Consider the following 24,764-nt stretch of genomic DNA (forward strand, 5'->3'; position numbering starts at 1 on the left):
ATACAACACTGATTTGCTAAGGCGTTGTTTTTGTGTCTTATCCTTTTGTGTACAAATAAATAACTTGCTGATTGTAGGTTTTTCCACATCTTCTTTTTCGTCTTGGGTAAATTTTATTCATAAATGTAGTCCTACAGAACAGTCAAACAATGCTTGAATTGATGTTTTGTTCAAGGAAATCCAATTATTGTCGGTAAGTTGGATACAATCATTTAAATGTTTGATACATATTATTCCCATTTTGTAGGTCTGTGATAGAGAAAGCTGAGAAAGCTTTGACTCAAAAACCACCCAAAATATCTTCAGTGGCATCTGCTATAACTTCACCAGTACGTAATACAGGTAAGAAGCGTAGAGTGTATTTAGATGAAGGAGAGGATGAGAAAAAGCCAGTTGAATCGTATGAAGACAATAGGAGAGTTCATACAAAACAGAAATCGATGCAAATCACAATTTCATCAAAAGAAAGACAAAGAAATGAGGAGCTTGAAAGAAGGGAGATGAGGAAAGGAGACAAATCGAGGCGGGAAGAGAAGAGGGATCGAGAACCAGAGCGCAAATCTGTATTCACCAGAATGAAGTTAGATGATCATGAAAGAAATTCTGATAAATACAAAGATAGAAGAGACAGAGAAAGTAGAAGTAGTTTTGAAGACAGTAGTAATAGAAAAGATCGCGAGAGCAGAAAAATTAAAGATTTGAGAGAAAAACTACCAAATCGAACAGATAGGAGAGACCATGAGCGATTTGAAGAGCAGAGGGAACGACATCGCGAGAAACCATCAAGAAGACATTCTGATTCTAATCATAAGGACAATGATATAGGAAAAGGTTCTAGTGATAAATCACGCACAGTTAATAGTAAATCTGTGAAAGATTGTGATGATCATAGTGATCAGGAATTAAACGAAACTAGGAACACTAATGAAAAAACTGAATCTAAATCTAAACCTGTGATAGATCGTAAAGAGTCATTATTAGATGAATCATTGTTCGAACCTGATTACAACGAAGAAGTGAGTGAAACGGAAACCAGCTCAACAGATGAGGCCCCCGGCAAAGTCCAGAAAGAAAAAGAACCCAGTCCAAGTGCCAGTTCACGCGAAAGTAGTCCAACTCCTGCTAAAAAACGGAAACGACATGACACAACAGATGATGAAAATCCGTCCAAAAAATCTAAACATAAAAAACATAAGCACAAACATAAAACTGGCAAACATAAACATAAGAAAAAGAAACATAAGAAAAAAGAACAAGAGACAGAATAGTTAGATAAATCAGTCAGTAGTCACATGTAAATAAACATCATTGTATTCTGTTATTAATAATGTAAGCCTATTGTGCATCTAAATCTTCATAAGATACATTGTTTCAATGGCATTTAGTAATTGAACTAGAGTATACATGTCACAATTCTATGGAATACAATTATTGCTTATTACTGAGCAAAGTTTTGACTAGTCTCCTCTAGTCATTATCAAGCAATGATAACGATAGACGCCTTGGCAAAACATTGCTCTTTAAAAAGCAATATTTGTATTCCATAGAATTGTGACCTGTGTTTTGGTAAGATACATGTAATGGTAAAAGACAAGAGAAGTCCAGTTGAATCATGGCTCAGTAATAAGCAATAATTGTATTCTATGGAATTATGACCTGTGTATTGATAAGATACAAAAGTAATGTGCATCCTCTGTTGATAACTTGATCATATGAAAAACTTAGATCTCTATTGTATAAAAACAAAAGTGTTTTATCATTGTGTAGTTTTATACAAGCCTGGAAATAATAATTTTAGTTATACCTCAGAAAATGTTAAGCACCACTGTACGAGTACCTGACATTTTAAACTTTGTATCAGACCTCAAATCTATGCCAATCAAAATGACAGGCACCAGAGAGATTATGCCTGACAATGTCTGTTACAGGTGCCTTATTTTCAGGCATGGTTTTATCATCTTTACGTGAAACCTTATTGGTATATCATCTACATTGTATTAATATTATTGATACTATTGATAGCTCAAATATAGATACAGTTGTAGTGACTTTGTATATAGCATAATGTGAAGTATGGTAAATGAAAATAGTTTCATAACATGATAATGGTAATATTTGATTTTGGTTTTCAACAATCAAGTAAAACACAAAACAGTATTATTTAAGTATGATTATATTAGTGTATATAAAAGTATATTCAATTAAATTGTCATTAAAATCATGTTATTGGACATAAGTGCTACAAATGATTCATCAACATCATTCCAACTAAATAATTAAAACTGCAGAATGATGTCTTTAAATTGAAAAATATTTTGTTATAAGTATTGTTTTCAACTTGTCATCTAACTTTTATTTATAATTTTTTTTATTAATATAAGTACTTATTTACTGTAGAAAGAGCGAAGCAAATTAGTACTTTAAAATAAACTATTTCCTCTTTATATAAAATTATAAATACCTTGTGTGATAAAAAGATTATTTCAGTGGGAAATGTCTGCAAACATAGGCATTTTTCAGAAAAGATGGTTGAATGTGGATGTTTCTTTGAGAAGCTTATTACATAATGCCAGTTTGCATTTGATTTATGATTTCCCAGCATAGATAAGGTTGTTTACAAGAGTTATTGCTATTGAAACACCTTTCTATAAGTTTTGTACTTATGTATAGAAGAGAGTGGATGAAAAGGTTTGTGGATTTAGAAAGAGTGTAAATATATTATGTTTGATTAAAGATATTGCTAATCTATATTGTATATAAGTGTACATTTCAAATTCTGTACATGTATTTTAATTTTACTGTCACAGATAGATGGCGGATTAAATGTAGCACCACAGGTATGGTGCCTTATGAGAAAATTGATTCCAATAAAAACTATGAAAAATAAATCTGTTTTGTGGATTTTGTTGTGATGGAGAACAAGAGCTAAGTAATCAAGTGTTGATTAACACACCATCTAAAGTGTAGACTTCAATGCCATATTTAGAATTAAAGTTAAAAGACCTGCATACGGTACATGTAATATCAATAGGTTTATTTTTAAACAATTCTAGACCCCCTACCCCCGCTGAACTGTAACGAGTATTGTAGTCATGTCGATGTGCAATACTTTTCATCTGTGAGATTTTCTGGTGGTGTATTTTGATAACTCTTGTTCTTCATTTAAAAGTCTTTATGTACAAACAGGGTACCAATATTGTAGCCAGAAATTCATTGGAAAACGAGATTTCTTTCAGAACATGAAAATATGCTGTGGGAAAGATCCATTTTGTTAAATGAAAAGAAATGAAATGGGGTTAACGTCCTACTGTTCTGCTCCGACTGGGCTGACGAAGATGGTTTAAATGAAATAACACAAGATCATTAGATCATGATGAACTGTTGTATCCTGTATAGTAATATATAAGCAATGTTTAATTTCTGGCTACAATATTCGTTTCTGTTAATATTTATTAAATATGTGTATTGGGGTAGCATTTGAAAGCTAATTGTAAGGGCATAATTAAATAAAAATAGTGGGTACAATTGTAATCAAGGGTGGAGGATCAACAGATGCATTGTGCCTCAAATCATTAGTCATCAATTCAGTTTTGGTTCTGGGTTCCATGATTTTACACAACAAGGAGTATTGTCACCCTCCTTTCCTCAAATACTGAAATAAATTTAACCCTGATGTATGGCGTTAGGGGTCTGTGCCACAAATCCTTAGTCATCAATTTAGATTTGGGTCCAATGATTTCTCTGGTTTCTTCAAAATATTGAAATGTGGGCTTATACATTATAAACCAGTTCATGACAAGAAGACTTGCCAGTATTGGAAACAAATGATTTTACATGTAGGTTTTCTCTGGTTTCTTCAAAATATTGAAATAAATACAACCATGATGTTTGAAGGTGTGGGCTTATACATTATAAACCAGTTCATGACAATTAGACTTGCCGGTATTGGAAACCAGATAGACATACCTCTGATTGTGAATCATGTGCATGAGTTCCTTGTGCAAGTTCTAAACTATGTTAACCTCAAATGAGCAAGTTGGGTTCAGTGGTAATAAACTAATATAACTCCTTTCTACTCAGGCAAGATTTCTTTAGTCTGGGATTGATCAAAATGTAATCCTCTTGTATATGGATATGGACATATTGACAATACATGTGTCATTCTACATTTACGCCATCTAGAATACCAGCTCCTTTAAAGTTGGGACTTGGCAATACAATCGAAACACATTAAGCAAAAGTCTCACATTCCCCAAAGTAAACGAAATAACCATGAAAAGATGTACCCATTTCATTATAGGTTTGGCATTTAAGAACTGGACTAATAATGACGGGCATATGCCATACAGTGTGTTATGAGGGGAAATTTTGTCCAGATAGCGGCCCTATGGCTTACTTTTGTCTTGAATTCCAACTGCCAAGGGTTCTTTTACATGCACGCCAATGTGTAAACAGGACCTCAGTATTTTGTCAACTATATGTTGTCCCTTGCCAGGCCTTCTGTCCTGCACCACAAAAACTTTCTTGGCCCACACCGGGATTGAACACAGGACCTCCAGATTAGCAAGCCAATGTCTTACTCACTGAGCCATAGTGGCTCCTTGGCATTAAAGACCATCTGTAAGCTTAAAACGTGATTTTTCAAGTTTCGTCAAAATCGGATCAAAATTATGACCTGTAGTGTGTACACAAAGAAAATGTGAACAGGCACACGGACGGACAGGGGCCAGAGCATAATACGTCCATATGAAATCTGGACATACAAAAATTATCTGTAGACCAAATTTGTTAATGTACAATAAATCTGCTATCTATAAGGTTCAAAATCTTGAAATAAATCTGTTAACAGTAGCAGTTAACGCTTTGCTGGAATGGGGGTTCACAATGGAATGGAAGATTGTGGAATGCTGAATATCGATGGGGTTTGTCCTTTCCGTTAAAGACTATACTATAGCCTCTATAACATTCACAGAGTTTTTGGCAAATGGGGAGGTAGCTCCAGAACAGAAAAGTCCTGGAGCGCTGAATACTGTTCATGACTCCAATGCTTCACAACAAATTTGAAACAAATCCATTAAAAATTGTTTGCTCTATCACATTCACAAGGTTTTTGGAAAAACAGGGCTAAAGGCCACAAAGTTATAGTCTGAAATGCGCAAATATCGAAATGGACTGAGATATTTGGGACATAAAGATATATTTTAAGTTTCATTAAAATCGAATAAAAATTGTGACTTCTAGGAGTCCACAACCTTGGTATTTACATACTTTTACACTATTTGCGTACAAGGGGTGGCCATTTTGTCCATCAGTTTGGTCCGATTTTCACGAAATTCGAACTCAACCATCATTAGGGTGTAACGGTGATGTACATGTATTCAAACATTTTTTTAAATCATATAAAAATTGTGACCTCCAGAGGGACCACAAGCAAAAAACATGATTTTTTGTACGATCAAGGGCCATAATTCAGGAAGTTAAAGATACATTCCCGGGTACAAACTGGGTGATTTGATGATATATTTGGACTAAAAACATATTCAAACTAATTAATTTATCACAATTTTGCTTCAAATCCTTCCCAAAGCGTTGCAATTATCGGCTATAAAAAATCGATCAAAAGAGGTCACGTTTGTGTCACATGACTTACCTCTCCCGGTAGGCCTACCTAGCAACACAAGCGAAGTCGGAGGAGAAATCATTGCATACACAAGACGATGTTGTCTTTAATCGCCAACTATTTATTACAAATATCGAAGCCTAATTAAATTTTCGGATTATGCACTGCCCGCGTCTTTTTCCGTGATTTTTATCTCAGAAAGTGTTGTACGTCTAATTCTTCATAAAGTTTATCAAAATGTACATCAAGCGCTCAATCTCTGCGTGCAACCTTCAACGTCACGCGTGCAGACACTCCTAATCGACGGCCTGTCGATTAGAGAAACCCTTACATTTTTGTCCTGTATGCGCTCCATGAGTGTTTTTCAGGGAATCCAATATTTTTCTAGTAAGATTGGATATTCTACTTTCCATATATACCAAAATTGCCATACTTTTATTGGAAATAACCACCCGATAAATACTTTTCTGGGAATGTAGCTTTAAGATCCGATACGCGTGAACTTCGACCAAAATATATTTCAAGTTTCATCAAAATCAGATGAAAATTGTGCCCTCTAGAGTGTCCACAACTTAAAAAACGTGATTTTTTGTACAATTAGGGGCCATAATACATGAAGTTTCGATCCGGTACATGCCAATATTGAAAGAAAATGAAATCTTTTGGAGATAAACCTATATTCAAGTTTCGTCAAAATCAGATAAGAATTGTGACCTATAGAGTGTCCACAAACAAATTATGGACAGACGGACAGGAGCGACGACTATATATCTGGGCGTATAAAAACTATAGCACTCTATCGTCTTCACAAGATTTTCGAAAAAGGGGGGATTATCCAGATAATAAAGTAGTGGAACAATGTATATCGATAGGGTTTGTAGTTGTACTCTTCTGATCACAATACTTCATACCAACTTTGAAACAAATCCGTTCAGAACTGTAGCTTCTATAGTGTGCACAAGGCATTTGTTGATGGATGGACATAGGGGACAACATAATGCGTCCACACGAAATGTGGGCCTATAATAAAACAGAATTCTGATAATTTGTTTCTTTATTTTACATATATTTTTAAAATATTAATGTTAATGATAAAACACATGTATAACAACAATTACAAAATCCCGAGCAATAATATAGGTTGTCAGGCAACACAATATACACCAACCAGTATAGAATACATTGTCAAGATGATTTTTTTTTTTAAAAAAATCTGTGAGTGTTTAAAACAAGTGTTGCCATGCAAGATACGCCCAGATTTTCCAAGAGATGGACAGAGAAGGAGTTAAAAAATAATGTGATTTTTTGTACAATTAGGGGCCATAATCCCAGAAGTTATGGTCTGATATGTGCGAATATTCAAAGGAACTGAGATCTTTGGGTTATGAACATACATTTCAAGTTTCATCAAAATCAGATAAATAATTGTGACCTCTAGGGGGTCCACAATCTCCATATTACATACTTTTACACAATTTGCTTACAAAGAGCGGTCATTTTGCTGGGCAGTTTCATTTCAATTTTCCCGAAATTCGTATTCAACCTTCAGTATGGTGGAATGGTGATATATTTAAACGGTTTTTAAAATCGAAACCAAGATCTTAATGTGTAATGGTGATATATTCACACGTTTATTTTAAATCCGATAAAAATTGTGACCTCTAAATTTTGTACAATCAAGGGTTATAATTCAGGAAGTTACAATCCGATATGCGTGAATATCAAAAGGAACCAAGATCGTTGGGTTATAAACATGCATTGCAAGTTTCATCAAAATCAGATGAAACTGTGACCTCTAGAGTGTCCACAACCTAAAAAATGTGATTTTTTGTACATTCAGGGGCCATAATCCATGAAGTTTCGATCCGATACATGCCAATATCGAAAGGAACCAAGATCTATTGGAGATAAACCTATATTTAAAGTTTCGTCAAAATCGGATAAGAATTGTGACCTGTAGTGACGGACAGAGGTGACGACAATACACGTCCACATCAAAATGTGGGCGTATAAAAAAGGTACAAATGGACAATTTAAGATAAGGATATTGTAACATACCATAAAAATAGTATACGAGAATTGATTCAAGTCAGACAATATATAAATAGAATAAAAAAGCGACATTTATGCAAGAGGGTTAAACAGTCTTTGTAGCGAACAGCGCATGGGAGATAACTATGTTTATGTTTAACAGAGAGCACTCGATGCCCAAGGGCTTTACATGAAGGAATTCCTATGTCCTCTGCCTTATTTTATAAGCCCATTACAGATGGTGTTCACCTCAGTGACCGCAGGTTAGTCAATCTCACCTTGCGTGGTGCTCCCAATCTATGGAGGGCTATACACTGTACCCCTTCTTTGGAAAGCCGAACATTTATTTAATTAATCAATGGCAATATGTCTCATTACATAACCCGGGTATCATTTGTCTAAATTTATCAAAAATTATCTATTTTGTACTTGTGTCCAGTTTAAAGCTGACCATTCAATTTTGATAATGAGTGCCTAATTTACAAGCGTTTAATTTCTCGATCACTGTTAAAAGATAAACAACTCAATTGATTATTAAAGCATAATAATTAATTTTTGAACAGTGATCGAGAAACTAAACGCTTGTAATTGGACACTCATTATCAAAATTGAATGGTCAGCTTTAAACTGGACACAAGTACAAATTAGATGATTTGGGGTTATTTTAAATGAATTTTATGAATTTTTAAACAAAGATTGGATATTAAATGATTGTGAAAGAAATTAAGGCTAAATACACAAGATTAAATGATACCCGGGTTACAGTGAGTGTCTTAATTTTGTACCATGATATATTGTTGTTATATTACTGTCGTTATTTTATACGTAGTACTTCCTTGTCATTTATTGATAATAAATGGCCTTTTCTATTGTAAACCGTCTTATACATTTGTTTACCAAATAAGCTTGGCATATGTGTATTGTCCGCCGTCGTGTCACTGTAAATTATCTTTTTGGTATTTCTACTTTCATACCCATTAATCTGAATGTAAATGCAGCTATTTTCTCATATGTTAAAAACATAAGTGCTGCTGTCAACACTGTTTGCAGTAATTTGGCCTCCATTCCTTTATATAAAGCTGGGATTCCCCGAGTGCTGAAAAATCAAAATGTAAACTTCTTGTCAAGCTGAAAACATTCCTGAGAAAAGAAATAAACATGACTAGAGCATTTTTCTCAATATTGCCAAGCGGGTAGTTCCAAAAATCACAAAATTCGCCAACCCAGAGATCATCTACAAGGTTTTGATGATAAAGTGCATGGATGCAGCACACTGCATTACAATGATGTTAATCCTTATGCCTAGTCAAATTATAACAGCAATTCTTACTTGTAGAATGATTACATGCTTTCATGACAAATGCACTAATTAATGCAGGACTCTTAATTTCAATAGGGTTTATCCATTTTACCAAACACTCCTTGAAAGTTGAAATGAAAATCTCAAAAACTCAAATGACAACTGATGAGAGGCTCAATTTGACGGGTTTCACCTTTTTTGAGTAGTACAACAGTCACAGCAAGTTTAAAGAAAAATCATCAAAACTGTGACCTGTATAGCAGTTACTACGTTTACATGGCAAAGGCAATACCTCTGTAAATAACTGATATGTCATTCTGAATAATGATTACGTTAAGGCAAGTTATACCAGCGGCTGCCAGGCAGGATACGCCCACATTTTCGAGAGATGGATAGAGAACAAGCTAAAAAGAAAGTGATTTTTCCTACAATCAAGGGCCATAATTCAGGAAATTACAATTCGATATGCGCAAATATCGAAAGGAACCGAGATCTTTGGGTTATAAACTTACATTTCAAGTTTCAACAAAATCAGATAAAATTTGTGACCTCTATAGGATCCACAACCTTGATACATGCCAATATCGAAAGGAACCGAGATTTTAGGGTGATAAACCTATATTTCAAGTTTCATTGAAATCGGATAAAAATTGTGACCTGTAGACTGTTCACAAACAATTGTGGACGGACATGCAGACGGACGGACAGGGGCGACGACAATCTACGTCCACATGAAAATGTGGGCGTATAAAAACTCTGATGACAACTGATGAGAGGCTCAATTTGATGGGTTTCAGCTTTTTTGAGTAGTACAACAGTCACAGCAAGTTTAAAGAAAAATCAGCAAAACTGTGACCTGTACAGCAGTTACAATGTTTACATGGCAAAGGCAATACCTCTGTAAATAACTGATATGTCATTCTGAATATTGATTAAGTTAAGGCAAGTTATAAAATGAAATCTTTAAATTACAATGTGTCTGACTGACAGTAGGATGGCAATACACAACTACTATACTTTAACATATGGGTGTATAAAAACAATCAATATATAAGTACTTACCTTATTAAATGCAATATATTACCTAACATGCTTTTTGACTCTTCTTCTTTTGAAAATCCAGCCTGAAAATAAAAATATTGGGTTTCTAATATTCAACTTTTACAGTTAAAGATACATTATGGAAGATCAGATAGATAGCTGGCAGTTCTCACTATAGTAGTTAAAAACTAAATAATGTAAAGGGAATATGCTGAAAATTTTAGTCAAATTGCTCCACTCTGAACCTAGATATTAGCGATTGATTTTTTAGCCTAGACGCGGTCATCATAACTAAAGTCTGTACAATAAAAAGCATAGTCTCAATTATCCATTTTTTGATTAAATCATCAATGAGTTTTGAGCAGCAGATCGGATTCAAATCCAGTGACAGTCTGACATACATGTATAAGATGAAACTGAGTTAATTAAGGTCTAATTAAACATACATTATGCAAGAGCTAAATCTGTCTATTGCGGGTCTTTATTTAGGCCTGAAATGTTATCTAAATTATCAATTAGACATCAATTAACCTATCCAGACCATAATCAACTCTAGATGGCATCGCTAGCCTGCAATCTTTAGTGGATTATGAGCCGATTTACTGCATAATTTTCCTTCACGATTTAACGGATAATCAAGACTATGCTGTTTATCGTACTGACTTTAGTAATGATGATCGAGGCTAGGCGGAAATTTCAAATGCTTAGTTCTCGGTTCATAGTGGATCAATTTGAATGAAATTATCAGCAAATTGCCTTTACATTATCTAGTTTTTAACTATTACAGTGAGAACTGCCAACTCGTTAGCGAATCTCCCATACTGTATCTTTAATAGTTCATATAACATTTCAGGCCTAAAGAAAGATCTGCAATAGGCAGATTTAGCTCTTGCATAATGTATGTTTAAATATTTGAATTTCCGAACATTAAAAAAGAGAGAGAGAGAAATGGTGTTTAACGTCCACTCGACACAAACTAGATCATTTTGAGACTAACATATGGTTCAATTTTATTTCAATAATTTGCTTTCGCGTAGGGGTCCTTAGTGTTGGGAGGAAACCGGAGGACATGGAGAAAATCCACAAGGCTGACAGATTACCCTACTCCTTGTCACGTACAAGCGTGAAATCGAAACCACACGACTTGACTCAATGACAGACCTTCTGATACACGCGCACATGTTAACCATTGGGTCACCCAACCCCTTCCGCGTATTAAAACTAACAAGGAATATTTCAATAACATTGACTGGCAAATATGGCTGAAATAAGAGCCTGGATTTAGAATGATATTTTTAAGCAATAAAGATCACAATTAATTGCTACTATTAAGCAATAGCTTCATCCATGACATCAAAAACAATATATGCATTATATGCATATATTATCATTATCTACAAATCACAAGCTATCATAATCTTAAATCATTAGAAACAGAATTTGCTAATTTAACTGAATAATTTAAGATATTGTAACATATAGGTAAGGTTGGTAAACTAACCCTCATTCTAGACTGTATAACTTGTAATGGATATGTTATTACAGTAGACATAGCTTTAGCAATAGCACCCATTATAAAATACAACACACCACTTAACTCCTGTAAAATACAGCAAACAAATAGATTTAGCTTTATATGACAGATTATTAATTTTCATACAAATATACAAACGCGTACCACACAACTTGTACATCATCCAAGATTGGGCCTATTTTTGAATATAAAACTTCAAAATTTTGCATTGGGCCATTTTCAATACTGGTAACTTTTGAAAGTATACTGGTCAAAACCGTTCAGGGAACTTGATCAGTTTGATGAAAAAAACATATAATAGGGTAAATCAACTTATTTGTTTACTCATACTTTGCCATAAAATTGGTCATAGTGCATAATTAGGTAAATGCATTTCCATAATCACCATGTGTACCACTATCAAGGCCAGTTGACTAGAGAAAAGTTAAGAATGAACCAGGGCTGTCTGATGGGTCAATGAAGAAATCTCGATAAGGAAATCAGCTGTTACAGACTCTTGCTGTGGTGAAATGAATCTGACAGACACAGCACTGAGTAAATCAACATTTTTTAATGCAATTTTACATGAAGTTAATCAGTGATTATACATCAACAAAGGCTTTGTTTCATATTACTTTAGTTATAGCCATATAAACAGTTTTGCTCTCATTTTTTAACAATGACCTAGTTCTTAGAACTAGATTCTGAAGTTAAATCAAAATTAGTATTCCTATTATTACTTGCTGTATACCCTGAAATACTTGAAAGGGAATCAATATTTCTCAACTTACAGCTGTTTTCAAAATTCTCTGGAAATATCTTTTGAGTGTCTCATACACCATAAACTGTATGGCTGGATTTGATGCTAAAACAATCGAAGGCATGGTTCCATTCCACAATGATCTGGCACCTTCATACCTTATAATCTTCTTAATACAATCTGTAAATGCAGAAAATCTCCAGTTACCGCTCAAATAACATCAAACTTTAACATAATTCTAGATGTAAGAGATCTGACAAGCGCCAGGGTTTACTGAGGACCCTGTGAGTATGGAAGACTTGGGGGGGCCCCTAAAGAAATTAATGTTCTTAAGCAGTTTGGGGGCCCTTTGTTAGTTTGGGTTCCTCTTTAATTTTTAATTTACGTCGTAATGGTGAATTAGTGGGACTGTCACACACTAAATTTGGGCATAAGCTAGAAACATCAGGATATACTCAAGAAACATACCGCCCCCAGACACGTGCACTGCCCCTACCTTAACAGTAGTTTGTGGGTCTCCCTCACTGGGTCCGACTCAGGGCCCCCCCTGTTCCCACTTCGCCCCTGGCAAGCGTCCTTTATTAATTTATAAATTGTAGAGTAAAATATCTATATTGAAATTCAGTGTTGCAAATCAACTTCACAGAGTAACTGTCATGCCACTAATGTGACACAATTATATTATGAAGGTGGTGATCCTTTGAATTCTCCTTGATAATTTACAAGCTGTGAAGTGTACCAACTACTCACCTATAATGCCATTATATTTTTGTTTTGATTGATCATCATATTTTTTGGTTTGTAATTTAGCTCCTTGTAGCCTTAATCTTGTATTAACTACCCATAGTGGTGTTGTAACAATTACATTGATAACACCTGAAACAAAATCACAAAATTTTCACTTGCCAACATTTCCTGTTTCTCCTGTCCTGAAGGCCTTATGGACTCTTAAGTGTGTTCGTCTTGTCTTCCATGTGTTTGTCAGACACTACTTTACTGCTACATATTTGTCACTTTAGACATGTGCCTAACTGTACAATTTTTATTGCACCAAATATATCATTGATTTTACATATGTTTTGTGTGAGTTTCTGATAATCAATTTCCAAAAAATTAAAATACATGTTAAAAATTGTTCATGGAAATTCAGCTTTCCCAATTTTCTCAAAATAATTCCCTCAAAGAGAATAAGGCCTTTTATCAAAACTTCCCTTTCAAAGAGTTACCAGTTTTTGTTTGGCATTATTGTTTATATCTAAATGCTACTGACTGCCCTATAACTAAGGGACAGTAAGATGTTAAACCCTATTTCATTTCATTTCATAACTAAGGGAAGGTCAAGTCTATTTTGGTAATTCTTAGATTAGGCCAAGAGAGGCCTATAAAACACATTCATTGATAGCCACATGAATCAACAGTTGGAAAGTGATGGTTGCATTAATTTGTATGAAAGTGTCAAGCTGTTTTACCTGCTATAAACGCTAGCATGAGATCTTTTAAAGGGTCAACTTTTCCTGTTTGTTGTAACATAACAGCTTTTAACCCATTAAAAACATAAAAATAAACAAAGTTCGAACAACATAAGGCTGATACAACAGGAAACAATCCACGATATAAAGCTGATCTACAAATATTAACAAAAAACCACATTAATATTCAACTTCTAAGTCTCTATATAGTCATCTTTATATTCCTACATATAATTAAATTGCAAATTTAAGAGGGCACCCCTATTAATTTTGTTGACAATGATGTTAGATTCAGCACTGGGTCGTATACAGCAGGGTTAACATGTCCCTATCTTTGTTTCATATTGTGCTTAACCAAAAGAATGTACGTAATACTTCAAACAGCATATACCCATTGTTTCAGTATTTAAAAAAAAACGACAGCTGACAAATTTTAACCACAGTAATTGTTTGTTCCTTTTCTACTTTGTCCTGATTGGCAAACGTCTATCCTGGAATATGCCCAATCAGACATCAATATATGGTAAATCATATATAATATTATTGAGTAATCATATGCTTATTTGATGGTGATTGTTCCAAATATGGTATTGTCTTGAAAATAATGAAAAAAATTTTCAAATATGGTACTGAATTGGAAATAATGGAAATTCTTTCAAATATGGTATTGTATTAGAAATAATGGAAATTTGAGGGCAATTTAGATACTACTATTAACCATACATGATATTGAACCATCTTCATAATTAACCCACACCATGGCCTAAATTCAAATACAAGACCCCAAAACTGTCACTGTCTAACTTACAATCCTTCATCTTTAGCTATCTCTGCCATTATAAAAGGTGAATGTTTAGCTCTTCTTTGATCATCAACTACAAACAGAATACCAGTAAACATAATCATAAACTGTAAAATCAAAAAGATCATGCTGATAATTTTATGCTTAGGTTGATCAAAATCTCTTTTCTTTTTAAAATGATTGATTATCAGGGCATATTTCATATTTGAATAAATAGAGTAAAATGGAGAATTCATGAAGCACTGACAGTGTTATGGATGGTTATGATTACAAAGTAATTAATTTTAAATGGCATTATCAATATCAATATTCCAAGGTGTCTGTCATCAACAGTTTAAAAGAGCATGCCCACCACGCTTGACTGATATATTGTTTAATGATGGGGTTATTGAACTGCAAATTACATTGTTTCTTTGAAGTCTTACTGTTGATATAGGCCAAATTCCTCCACTAGTTAGGAACAGAAATCCTACTTTTAATATTCAAGCGGATGGGGTTGCTCTGATCAATGTCAATTGAGCATGCAATGGCACAACCACATGAAAAGGCAGAGATTCCGCTCAATACAATTAGAATCAGAATGAACAATTGATGCGGTCATGTTTTTAGCCAATCACAAGAACCCATTACAATATGCTCCAATGAAAAATCTACAATAATTTTTTTGCAGAAATTTAATCTGTGAATCAAAGTCTAGCTCAACCAAAACATTCAAATTGTCCTCTGCACTTTTCATGTTGGCTGCAAAATTTCACATGGAATTATGACGTTATCTGTGAAGCCACTGCTGAATTTGTCACTATCTGACGTGGTGGACATTGGCCTTGATATATTCAATTTACCTTGCAATCTTGTTCTGGCTGTATCCAGGGGAAAAAATACAGCCAGAGCCACCACACTTCCCTGTAAGATATAAATTGCATGTAATAAATTATATCTTATATTGTCAGACCAGTCTAATAAAATTATTTTTGAATGCCAGACATTATAATAATAACGTAAGAATATTAACAATAATTCTATTGATAATAATACCAATCACAAGAATTATAATTTATTAAATCAATTCACTAATCACTTATTACTTCAAATATCAATTGTCAACAATTTATTAAAACAAACACAATAATCAATTTATTAAAATAACACTTAAACATACATTATGCAAGAGCTAAATCTGCCAATTGCAGGTCTTTATTAGGTCTGAAATGTTATCTAAATTATTAATTTGACATTAATTAACTTATCCAGACCATAATCAACTCTCGATGCCATCGCTAGTCTGCGCTATTTAGAGGATTGGAATACATTTTTTGAAGAATAATTTAAAAACGTAATAATGGATAATCAAGACTTTGTTTTTTATCGTACCGACTTTACTAATGATGATTGAGGCTAGCATAAAATTCAAAATCTAATATCTCGGTTGAGAGTGGAGCAATTTGACTGAAATTTTCAGCATATTCTATTTACATTATCTATTCTAATTTTTATAGCGCGAACTGTCAACTCTTTATCTAATCTCCCATAATTCCACTTTAATTTAAGAATATCACATCAACACTTTATAATTTCAAAGAAATCATATTATTGATCTGCTGACTTGTCTATTTGTTGGTACGACTTAATGTCTTGGTTCGAAAAGTCTTTGTATATTGGATTCAATTTAGTAGCATTGGCTGCTCCTAAGTGAAACCATAGATAATGGTGAAACATACTACTTCAAACATTAATTTATCTCTGGAATTCCTGCGACCATTCAAATAAAACCAATTATATTTTAGTTTTCAATTTTTCGTTCATGAACTGATAGGTCTTCATAATTAATTTTGATCAGTTTAAAAATAAAAATGACTATTATTTAAAACTTTTCTGAAATAAAAAAATATACCCACAACTGCTCCTGCCACAGCATGCACCAGATTTGAATAAGACATCAGTCCTGACAGTGCCATCCATTTTCCTGATGTCATACTGGTAGTAGGCCTACTGCTGGTACTGCAGGAGGAGAGATTAAGAATCACTTTTTTGGCACTGTATTGAGAACAGATTAACCTGCAATTGCATGTTTGACCCAATAATTTTGCTTGAGTCCAATGAACGATTGCCGGATATGTGTGGCTTATCATTGTAAATACACGTTTTTAGTAAGGATATAGAACGGGCTGACACCAAAACATCACGGATGTTGTTTATGAGATCTGTGCCAGATGGACTGTCACCACCAATCCAAGATATTTATCTATTCTATAGCCACCGGTCCTCCCATTGACGTCTAACAAGTTAACCCTATAAATATGGTTACTGGTTAAACAAGACACATTTGCCACGCCTATTTTTATCATTTCCTGTGCCAGTAGGTCATGGGTCAATTCAGTTTAGAGAATTATGGAGACATTGTATTTTCTTTCATCTTCGCCTTTAATAATGAAGTTGTGATTATATCTATGCTTACATTTAGATAATAATGGTTACATGAACGTGCATTTAACAAGAAATTTCATAGTGAAATAAGGAATAAACATTATTCATATCGCATTGATGATACTATTGATAATAAGTGAATGAATCACTAAACTAAGTCTCTGGGCCACAGATCTACAAGAATAGACTAAAGTCTTCGAACGAAAACATTATTAAAGGCAATATTATTGTGTTTAGAATAATTAAGAACATATCAGTAATTATTGATAAACAATAGAGTGTGGATCAAAGATAATGATCAAGGATGGATAAATTGGTAGCACTCTCAGGGATATTATTTTTTACTGCTGATATTTTTGCAATTGGAAGTTTAGCTAATCCTGATTGGATTATTACAAATGTTGCTGGTAAAATATTATTATTTATATTTAGTAAATAATATTGAATTGTTTTTCTGAAGCACAGACCATGAACAGTCACACCAATGTCCTGCATGTAGCCTCTGTAACTGAAATCAGAGTCTGTTAGTTATGATGTTATAACGCAAACTGATATCGTCAGGCACATATTCTTATGTCAGTTTTAGAAGGCATCACAATTTACAGTTTAGGGGAGACCGGGGCACATTGAACCAGTTTTTTCACATACATGGTTGTCCTCCTTCCATATCAAATGTTTTTATTAGAAGATCTATTTACTTTATTGTATTGTTTGAAGACATATCATAGTTGCTATTGTGTATCAGATTCAATTCAATTAATTTTTAACTTTTTAAAAAAAACACATTTTAATCCACTTGACCGTAATTGTTCAATGTACCCCGCTGTACAAAATAGTCGGGGCAGGTTTAACCACATAATGGGGCACATTGAACAGTGGTAAAAATTCCATGTTAAACATAGATCTGAATTTGGATCACAAACCTCGTCACTTGTTTCATAGTGATCTAATGAATATGCAAACAATCCATGTTTAGTTAAGAACAAATATCCACAGATTTGACATCCGTGCAACGATCGATACAAGCAGGAGTCCGGTTTCCCTAGGCTCCTACAAATCGCCATAAATTGCACTTAAGTTGGCAGTTTGGTGGGATAGTGGGATCCCAGTCAACTTTTGCAGTGAATCAAACCAACATTTGTCCAATATTCTGTCTAAATTTGGACAGCCTGATTTGCTGACAAACGACTCTTAGTCAGGGAGACCCAGTGCGCCCCTGTATGTCACAGCCAAGTTTCGAACACTGCTCCCATGAAGTTTTAATTCCTTTTATATGACAGGCCTACTGAGTTGGATCAATTGATATTCTAATATTGTTTTTATTTTCAAAGATATTACAAATTATCAAATGATATATAAACTATAATGCACTGGGGTACATTGAACCAGGGGTTCAACGTACCCCATTGACAGTGGTTCAACTCAATCTGCCACATCACAGTTTTATGATCAAAATTTTAAAAAATTCAAAATGGATCAAGTCCTTATTTATCTGGATTGTAGATATGAACTGATTGTAAATACAAGAATTTTCTAGGCTGAACAAATTATCAAATGATATATAGTCTATAATGCACTGGGGTACATTGAACCTACTATTCAACTTTTGTATGCTCGGCATGCATCTCGATCAGTGACAATGCTGTGGTCCACGTGCAACTGAATCAGTGATAATGGTCCACATGCAACTCGATCAGAGAGTTTCTTTGATTGGTGTAAAATGCTTTCCAAAGCCCTCTGCTCTCCATGTTATAATGCCAAGGCACTACCAGTATTATGATATAGGTTTTTCCTATATATATTCAATATCGATGCCATTACAAAGCCACCAAAACAGACTAATGATCAGGAAAAATAGAAGAGGGGGGGGGGGGATCTATTAAGCTTCATGTTTCAAATGATATAGTGAATTAGGAACCAAATTTGTTCTGACCAAGGTTCATCTCACTATCAAATAAACATCAACTTATTTTGGGATGGAGACAGGAGGACATCAGTTTCTCTGTTGGCTTGCTATTCTTGTTTTTAAAATGATGACTATTTAAATGTATGTGACTTGTATATTTATAAACTATTTTGATATTTTTAGGTCATATGAGATTAGGATTAACAAGACAATGTCAGATTATACATGGACGTCCAGAAATATGTGTATTTCCTAATTTATCTAAAGAATGGATGTTTACATTTATCTGTATATTAGCTGGTATTCTGTGTATAACATTAACATGTTTCTTACTCTTCGCATCTCACTGGAAGAGAGAAGCTACAAAATATGCTAGATGGATAGCATTGATAGGAAGTAAGTTGTGTTATTGTTGTGTTATTTGCTTTGTACTGAATGTCTTCAAATTCTAAATGGTAGTTGCTTAAAATAAATCAGATATCTTTTTTAAATTATTGACCAGTGCAATTTCTTTATTGTTATTTCAGTGACATTATTTTGCTTGGCAGCAATAGTGTTTCCTATAGGATTTCATATAGATGAGATTGGTGGACGACCGTATAAACTACCCAATCACACTCAAGTTGGCTCTTCTTATGTCCTCTTTATACTGGCTATTTTCTTTACTATAATATCAGAATTATTCACAGGAAAAGTTTGTTTACCGGTTCTATAGCAATTATTTCCATGTAGGTGATTGAATTATCAGTGTTAAATTTCTACCTACATTTAATTATATCATATTTGTAAATACATTATGCTGGTATATCAAAATGTAAATATTTTTACCCTCACCATGGTTGTGACACTCCACCAACAATGGCTCAATTAATAATGTATTAGAATCTTAAGGTAAATTATTTTTGTTATGATTTTGGTAGGATCTTGCCATTTTCAAGAAAGTCCCCTTGAACCTGTGTTTATTGTCATAATATACTTATGTAGATCTGTATTATATAGAAATTTTAATTTATTTACTAGTTTTTTAATCAACTGCGTATCATTTACATTTTTCGTAAAATATCAAACTTATGCCATACTAGAATGCACCCAAATTGAATATTTGGACAAAACGTACACAACTTACAGTCAAAATGACAATAGATTGGTCATAACAAAATCAAAACGATTCATATTTTTTATTTGATAAGAATCTAGTGATATATATTTAGATAATTTTGTCCACACATTTGGTCGTTTCGACTAAATTGAATTTTTGCTCTGTGGTTTATGTCTGTTTTGACCATATCCAATTTTTATCGTCTGCAGAGAATGTCAAATGTTGCAAATTTTCAATTCATAATATCTTTGTAAATACTAAACTGAATTGAACCATTTTGGACCGATATCTCTTCAAGAGATTAAATTTTCATAGGACATTGTATTGTACATTGCAAGGGATTAATAATTGTTCAATAAATGTTCAGTCAAAGACTTTAAGGGGAAGCTCCAACCAACGAAGAATCACAATGACAAAAGTTTTTAAAGAAAGGATTTATCATTATCAGATCTATTTGTTAGGTTTATTTACATTTTTATTGCGTGTATATTTGAATTAACTTATCACATTGGTGGTACAGTATGTCTAGATTCAGCATTCATCATGTTCTGCAGCTGAAGATTAGTCGATTTTCTTTCTGAAACCTAATTATATGTGTGCAAACTTGACATAATTTGTAAAGACTACATAACTGTGTCAATCAAAACCAATTGAAATGTGTTTCAGTGTTTTGATTCTTTCCCCATTGATCATCACATGTATGTAGAAATTTGATTCTACAGATGATTGGCTTTATCTGTTGAATGTGGTAGTATAGTCTACATGTAAAAGATCTTCATTCTGTAGTTGGAACTATTACCTCATTGATATTGTATGAAACTTGCCAAATTCTATCATTTGTATTTATTAGTGTTTATATAGCATTTTAATTTTTGTACATATACAAAGTCTTGTGACGCTAAGATAGGTCAAATAAAGTTAAAACTGAATATGAAAATATGCAATCAACAACAGCCTTCTATACCAAACCATTTATTATTATCCCTATCAAATCCTTAAATAGGAAAGGGTGTTACAAGGTTTTTAAATTACTATAAAAGAGGTAGTAGGGGTATAAGGCCCACAAAAGTTAAATACCCCAAAGCAATTATTTTGGTTGATCAAGTCAGTTATTGGCCATATTGGTAAAGGGGAGTATGAGACATGACCCAAATCTCTCACCCCCATCCCCCATATCTAAATATGTCACTAGACAAATTTTTCCAAATTAACTGATCACACATTGTATTTAGTTTAATTTGCCAAATCTATTTGTTATATATATGTATGTTACATTTGGTTGATTAGCAATATGTAGGTACCGTAAATATAATTTACCTTTATACAATGTCGATCTAAGTGCTGTAGATTTAATTGGTGGTAATGTTTGCTGTATGTAGTAGTTGTGTTTTATTTGTTGCCCCCCCCCCCCCCTCTTTCGAAGAAAGCAGGGGACTATTAAAATGGGTTCGTCCGTCTGTCTGTCACACTTTTTGGGACACAATTTAACTCTCTTTCTAATTGAGCTAGAATGTTCAAACTTGGTGTAGGTGTTTATTATGTCAATGCCTTGATGGAGTTCGATGATGAGCATTTTCTGCTTAGGGTAAGCAGAGATAAGCAATTTGATTGGTTGATGCTTTGGGACACGATAACTTTAGTTCTAATTAAGTGAAAGTGATAAAACTTGGTGTATAGTTTCATTACATCAATACCTTGACTAAGTTCAAGAATGAGCATTTTCTGCTCAGGGTAAGCAGAGCAATAAGCAATTTGATTGGCCGAGACTTTGGAACGCAATAACTCTCATTCTAATTGAGGTAGAATGTTCAAACTTGGTGTAGGTGTTTATTAGGTCAGTGCCTTGATGGAGTTCGATGATGAGCATTTTCTGCTTAGGGTAAGCAGAGATAAGCACTTTGATTGGTTGATGCTTTGGGACACGATAACTTTAGTTCTAATTAAGTGAAAGTGCATAAAACTTGGTGTATAGTTTCATTACATCAATATCTTGACTAAGTTCAATAATGAGCATTTTCTGCTCAGGGTAAGCAGAGCAATAAGCAATTTGATTGGCCGAGACTTTGGAACGCAATAACTCTCATTCTAATTGAGGTAGAATGTTCAAACTTGGTGTAGGTGTTTATTAGGTCAGTGCCTTGATGAATTTCGAAAATGAGCATTTTCTGCTTAGGGTAAGCAGAGATAAGCATTTTGATTGGTTGATGCTTTGGGACACGATAACTTTAGTTCTTATTAAGTGAAAGTGCATAAAACTTGGTGTATAGTTTCATTACATCAATATCTTGACTAAGTTCAATAATGATCATTTTCTGCTCAGGGTTAGCAGAGCAATAAGCAATTTGATTGGCCGAGACTTTGGAAGGCAATAACTCTCAATCTAATTAAGGTAGAATGTTCAAACTTGGTGTAGGTGTTTATTAGGTCAGTGCCTTGATGAAGTTCGAAAATGAGCATTTTCTGCTTAGGGTAAGCAGAGATAAGCATTTTGATTGATTGATGCTTTGGGACACGATAACTTTAGTTCCAATTAAGTAAGAGTGATGAAACTTTGTGTATAGTTTCATTACATCAATACCTTGACTAAGTTTGATAATGAACATTTTCTGCTGAGGGTAAACAGAGCAATGAGCAATTTGATTAGTCGAGACTTTGGAACACAATAACTCTCCTTCTAATCTAATTGAGGAACATAACAACCCTGCTTTTAATTGAGGTAGAATGTTTAAACTTGATATAAATGTTTAGGTGAATGTCTTGACTGAGTTCAATGATTAACATTTCGAGCTGAAGCTAAGCAGAGCTAATCAATTTCATTGGTCGATGCTTTGGGACAAGATAATCTTGATTCTATCTGATAGAGAGTGATGAAACTTAGTGTATAGTTTGATTGCTCGAAAAATAAATGTGCAATTAATTAATATGTGTCATTTATTTATTTTGGGATTTCGGCGGGTGACATCAGCCTCACTGTTGGCTTGTTTATAATAATTTGAGTGACAGCTGCTGAAAGCAAGTAACTGTTTTAATGTATTTACCTTATAATTATTTGTAGGCGTATGTGCAGCCAAGATGCAGGCATGGATCTGTCAGATTTTCAAGGGGAAATAAAGCGTGTATTATAATATTTGTTTTTAATATCCACTGTTTAAAGACATATGTCCATGGTTCATCGATTAATGATGTATATCCACAAACTACTGAGATAACTACTTGTATAAACCAGTTGTTTTTTTTTAGGAAGGCTTTTCCATTCACAAATCTAAAAATACAGCCATGACATGTTTATTAATAGTTTAAAAAAGTTATTGCCTATGAATATCAGATAAAAAAAAAAGTAATTCTTATTGAATAGAGCTGTCCCTTGCCAGCAGCTTGTCAAAACCAACTGGTTTGCAGAATATGATGCTTGAGCTTAAAATCACCCTGACTATACTTTTATTTTTGAAATGTTATGTTTGAAAAGGTAAAATAGATATTCTGATTAAATCTGATAGAACATATCTTTAACATTGGGTATTTTGGTGATAATTCTTATATGACTATACTGATCTCAACTTTCTGTCATAGATGACTAATCTCAAATATGCTTTTCAATATCCCATAAATGTATAAGAATAAGCTTTTTTATGAAATAGAAAACGTTTTATAAAATGCATACTAGAAAAAATCACAACTTGTTCCACAAGTGCATTTATTGAATTTGAATAAACAAAGGACACAATTCTATAGAATACTATTAATGTTTTTTCAGATTATATCAAGTTCAATTGCTAAATGGCACCAAAAACAGTCTATATCATAATAACCATATTGTGAAATAGGTTTCACAAAGGTTGTATATATATATATAGTTATTCCAGTTTTAACAAACTCCAACATACCACTATTTTTGTGGTATTGCAGTTTTTTTAGGGGTTGTATTGTCCTTCCATCAAATAAAACTTACCCAAATTGTTGCATTGGAGGTGATCATGCCAATGACAGTGTTCCAAAATCTTTCATTAATTGTCTTCTACAGCTAATTTGGATGATACTTAAATTCTTCAGCTGAAAAATGTTTTAATGTAGATGGCAAATAATTCTCTGCATATATTTATTTTCAGTTTGTTTTGTTATTTTAATTACTTCTTTATTATATATATTATAATGCTCAACAATTTATATATTTGTATGTCATAATTTAGAAGACAGCTATGAAATTAATGTTGATGTGGCAATCATGTCAAATTAGGCAAAACTGTATATGCTTTGATATATTTTTTGAAGTATGAATAAACTATACAAGCAATGAAGTACTGTACATTATTTTCTGAAAATTTTATTTTTATCCACATTTTGAGGCTCATTTAATCTGTGGCACTGATACATTCTGAAAGCAGTGGAAGTTTATCTTGTTGAAGTAACAACTAGTAGAGATGATTCAGCTTTCTATGTGGTAGGGAAGGTAAAATGAATGAATGAAATAGGGTTTAATGTCCTACTTCCGGGCTAATGAAGAGGGTTGTGGAGTTAGTGATGCAGTGATTTTATGCAGTGCTGCAAGTCTGTCATCAATGTGACAAGGAGTAGGGGCATCTGGTCCATATCAAAGTTTCTCCAGTTTCCTTTCACTCCTAATGATCCCTATGTGAACTGTCATAAAGTAAAGTATTACCATAAATTATGTTAGTCCCAAAATGACAAAGTTGTGTTCAGGGAAATGAAGTTGATTATAAAAATTCTGAACAGCAAAAGAATGCTGAAGAAAAAACACCCTTTTATACACAGACAATCTATGTTTCATCACCCACGTGATT

General features: G+C 33.5%; 3 protein-coding genes across 4 annotated transcripts in view; 2 read left to right on the plus strand and 1 right to left on the minus strand.

Annotated features, from left to right (window-relative positions):
• LOC126810514 (E3 ubiquitin-protein ligase RBBP6) overlaps window positions 1-2,907 on the plus strand; it is a 33,580-nt gene extending 30,673 nt beyond the window's left edge. For both annotated transcript variants that reach the window (XM_050535619.1, XM_050535620.2), the window contains exon 18: window positions 248-2,907. In XM_050535619.1, the coding sequence (XP_050391576.1) occupies window positions 248-1,268 (1,021 nt within the window). In that variant the 3' untranslated portion in view covers window positions 1,269-2,907. The remainder of the gene's footprint in view (window positions 1-247) is intronic.
• Window positions 2,908-6,656: 3,749 nt separating this feature from the next.
• Window positions 6,657-16,851, minus strand: LOC126810522 (peroxisomal membrane protein PMP34). The gene is made up of 9 exons (XM_050535637.1): window positions 16,432-16,851; window positions 15,379-15,439; window positions 14,543-14,609; window positions 13,735-13,889; window positions 13,016-13,141; window positions 12,297-12,445; window positions 11,494-11,592; window positions 10,014-10,075; window positions 6,657-8,747 (listed from the first exon to the last, which is right to left on the minus strand). Exons 1-9 carry the CDS (start codon window positions 16,663-16,665, stop codon window positions 8,597-8,599), a joined length of 1,104 nt encoding a protein of 367 aa, XP_050391594.1. The 5' UTR covers window positions 16,666-16,851; the 3' UTR covers window positions 6,657-8,596.
• Window positions 16,852-16,908: 57 nt separating this feature from the next.
• LOC126810526 (uncharacterized protein C16orf52 homolog A) lies at window positions 16,909-24,260 on the plus strand. The gene is made up of 3 exons (XM_050535642.1): window positions 16,909-17,367; window positions 19,050-19,262; window positions 19,394-24,260. The coding sequence occupies exons 1-3, from the start codon at window positions 17,265-17,267 to the stop codon at window positions 19,579-19,581; spliced, it is 504 nt and encodes a 167-aa protein (XP_050391599.1). The 5' UTR covers window positions 16,909-17,264; the 3' UTR covers window positions 19,582-24,260.
• Window positions 24,261-24,764: the final 504 nt, after the last annotated feature.

The sequence above is a fragment of the Patella vulgata genome, chromosome 2 (genome assembly GCF_932274485.2).
Source record: "Patella vulgata chromosome 2, xgPatVulg1.2, whole genome shotgun sequence".
NCBI classification, from domain to species: domain Eukaryota; kingdom Metazoa; phylum Mollusca; class Gastropoda; family Patellidae; genus Patella; species Patella vulgata.

Excerpts from the sequence above, each read along its gene's own strand:
- LOC126810522 (XM_050535637.1), bottom strand. The coding sequence starts at position 16,665 with ATGATAAGCCACACATATCCGGCAATCGTTCATTGGACTCAAGCAAAA. Across the intron at positions 14,610-15,378 it reads AGCCAGAACAAGATTGCAAG|TTGATGATCAAAGAAGAGCT; the intron begins GTAAATTGAATA and ends TTCTGTTTGTAG. Across the intron at positions 13,890-14,542 it reads ATAGCTAAAGATGAAGGATT|ATCAGCTTTATATCGTGGAT; the intron begins GTAAGTTAGACA and ends TAATATTTGTAG.
- LOC126810526 (XM_050535642.1), top strand. The coding sequence starts at position 17,265 with ATGGATAAATTGGTAGCACTCTCAGGGATATTATTTTTTACTGCTGAT. Across the intron at positions 17,368-19,049 it reads GATTATTACAAATGTTGCTG|GTCATATGAGATTAGGATTA; the intron begins GTAAAATATTAT and ends TGATATTTTTAG. Across the intron at positions 19,263-19,393 it reads ATGGATAGCATTGATAGGAA|TGACATTATTTTGCTTGGCA; the intron begins GTAAGTTGTGTT and ends TTGTTATTTCAG.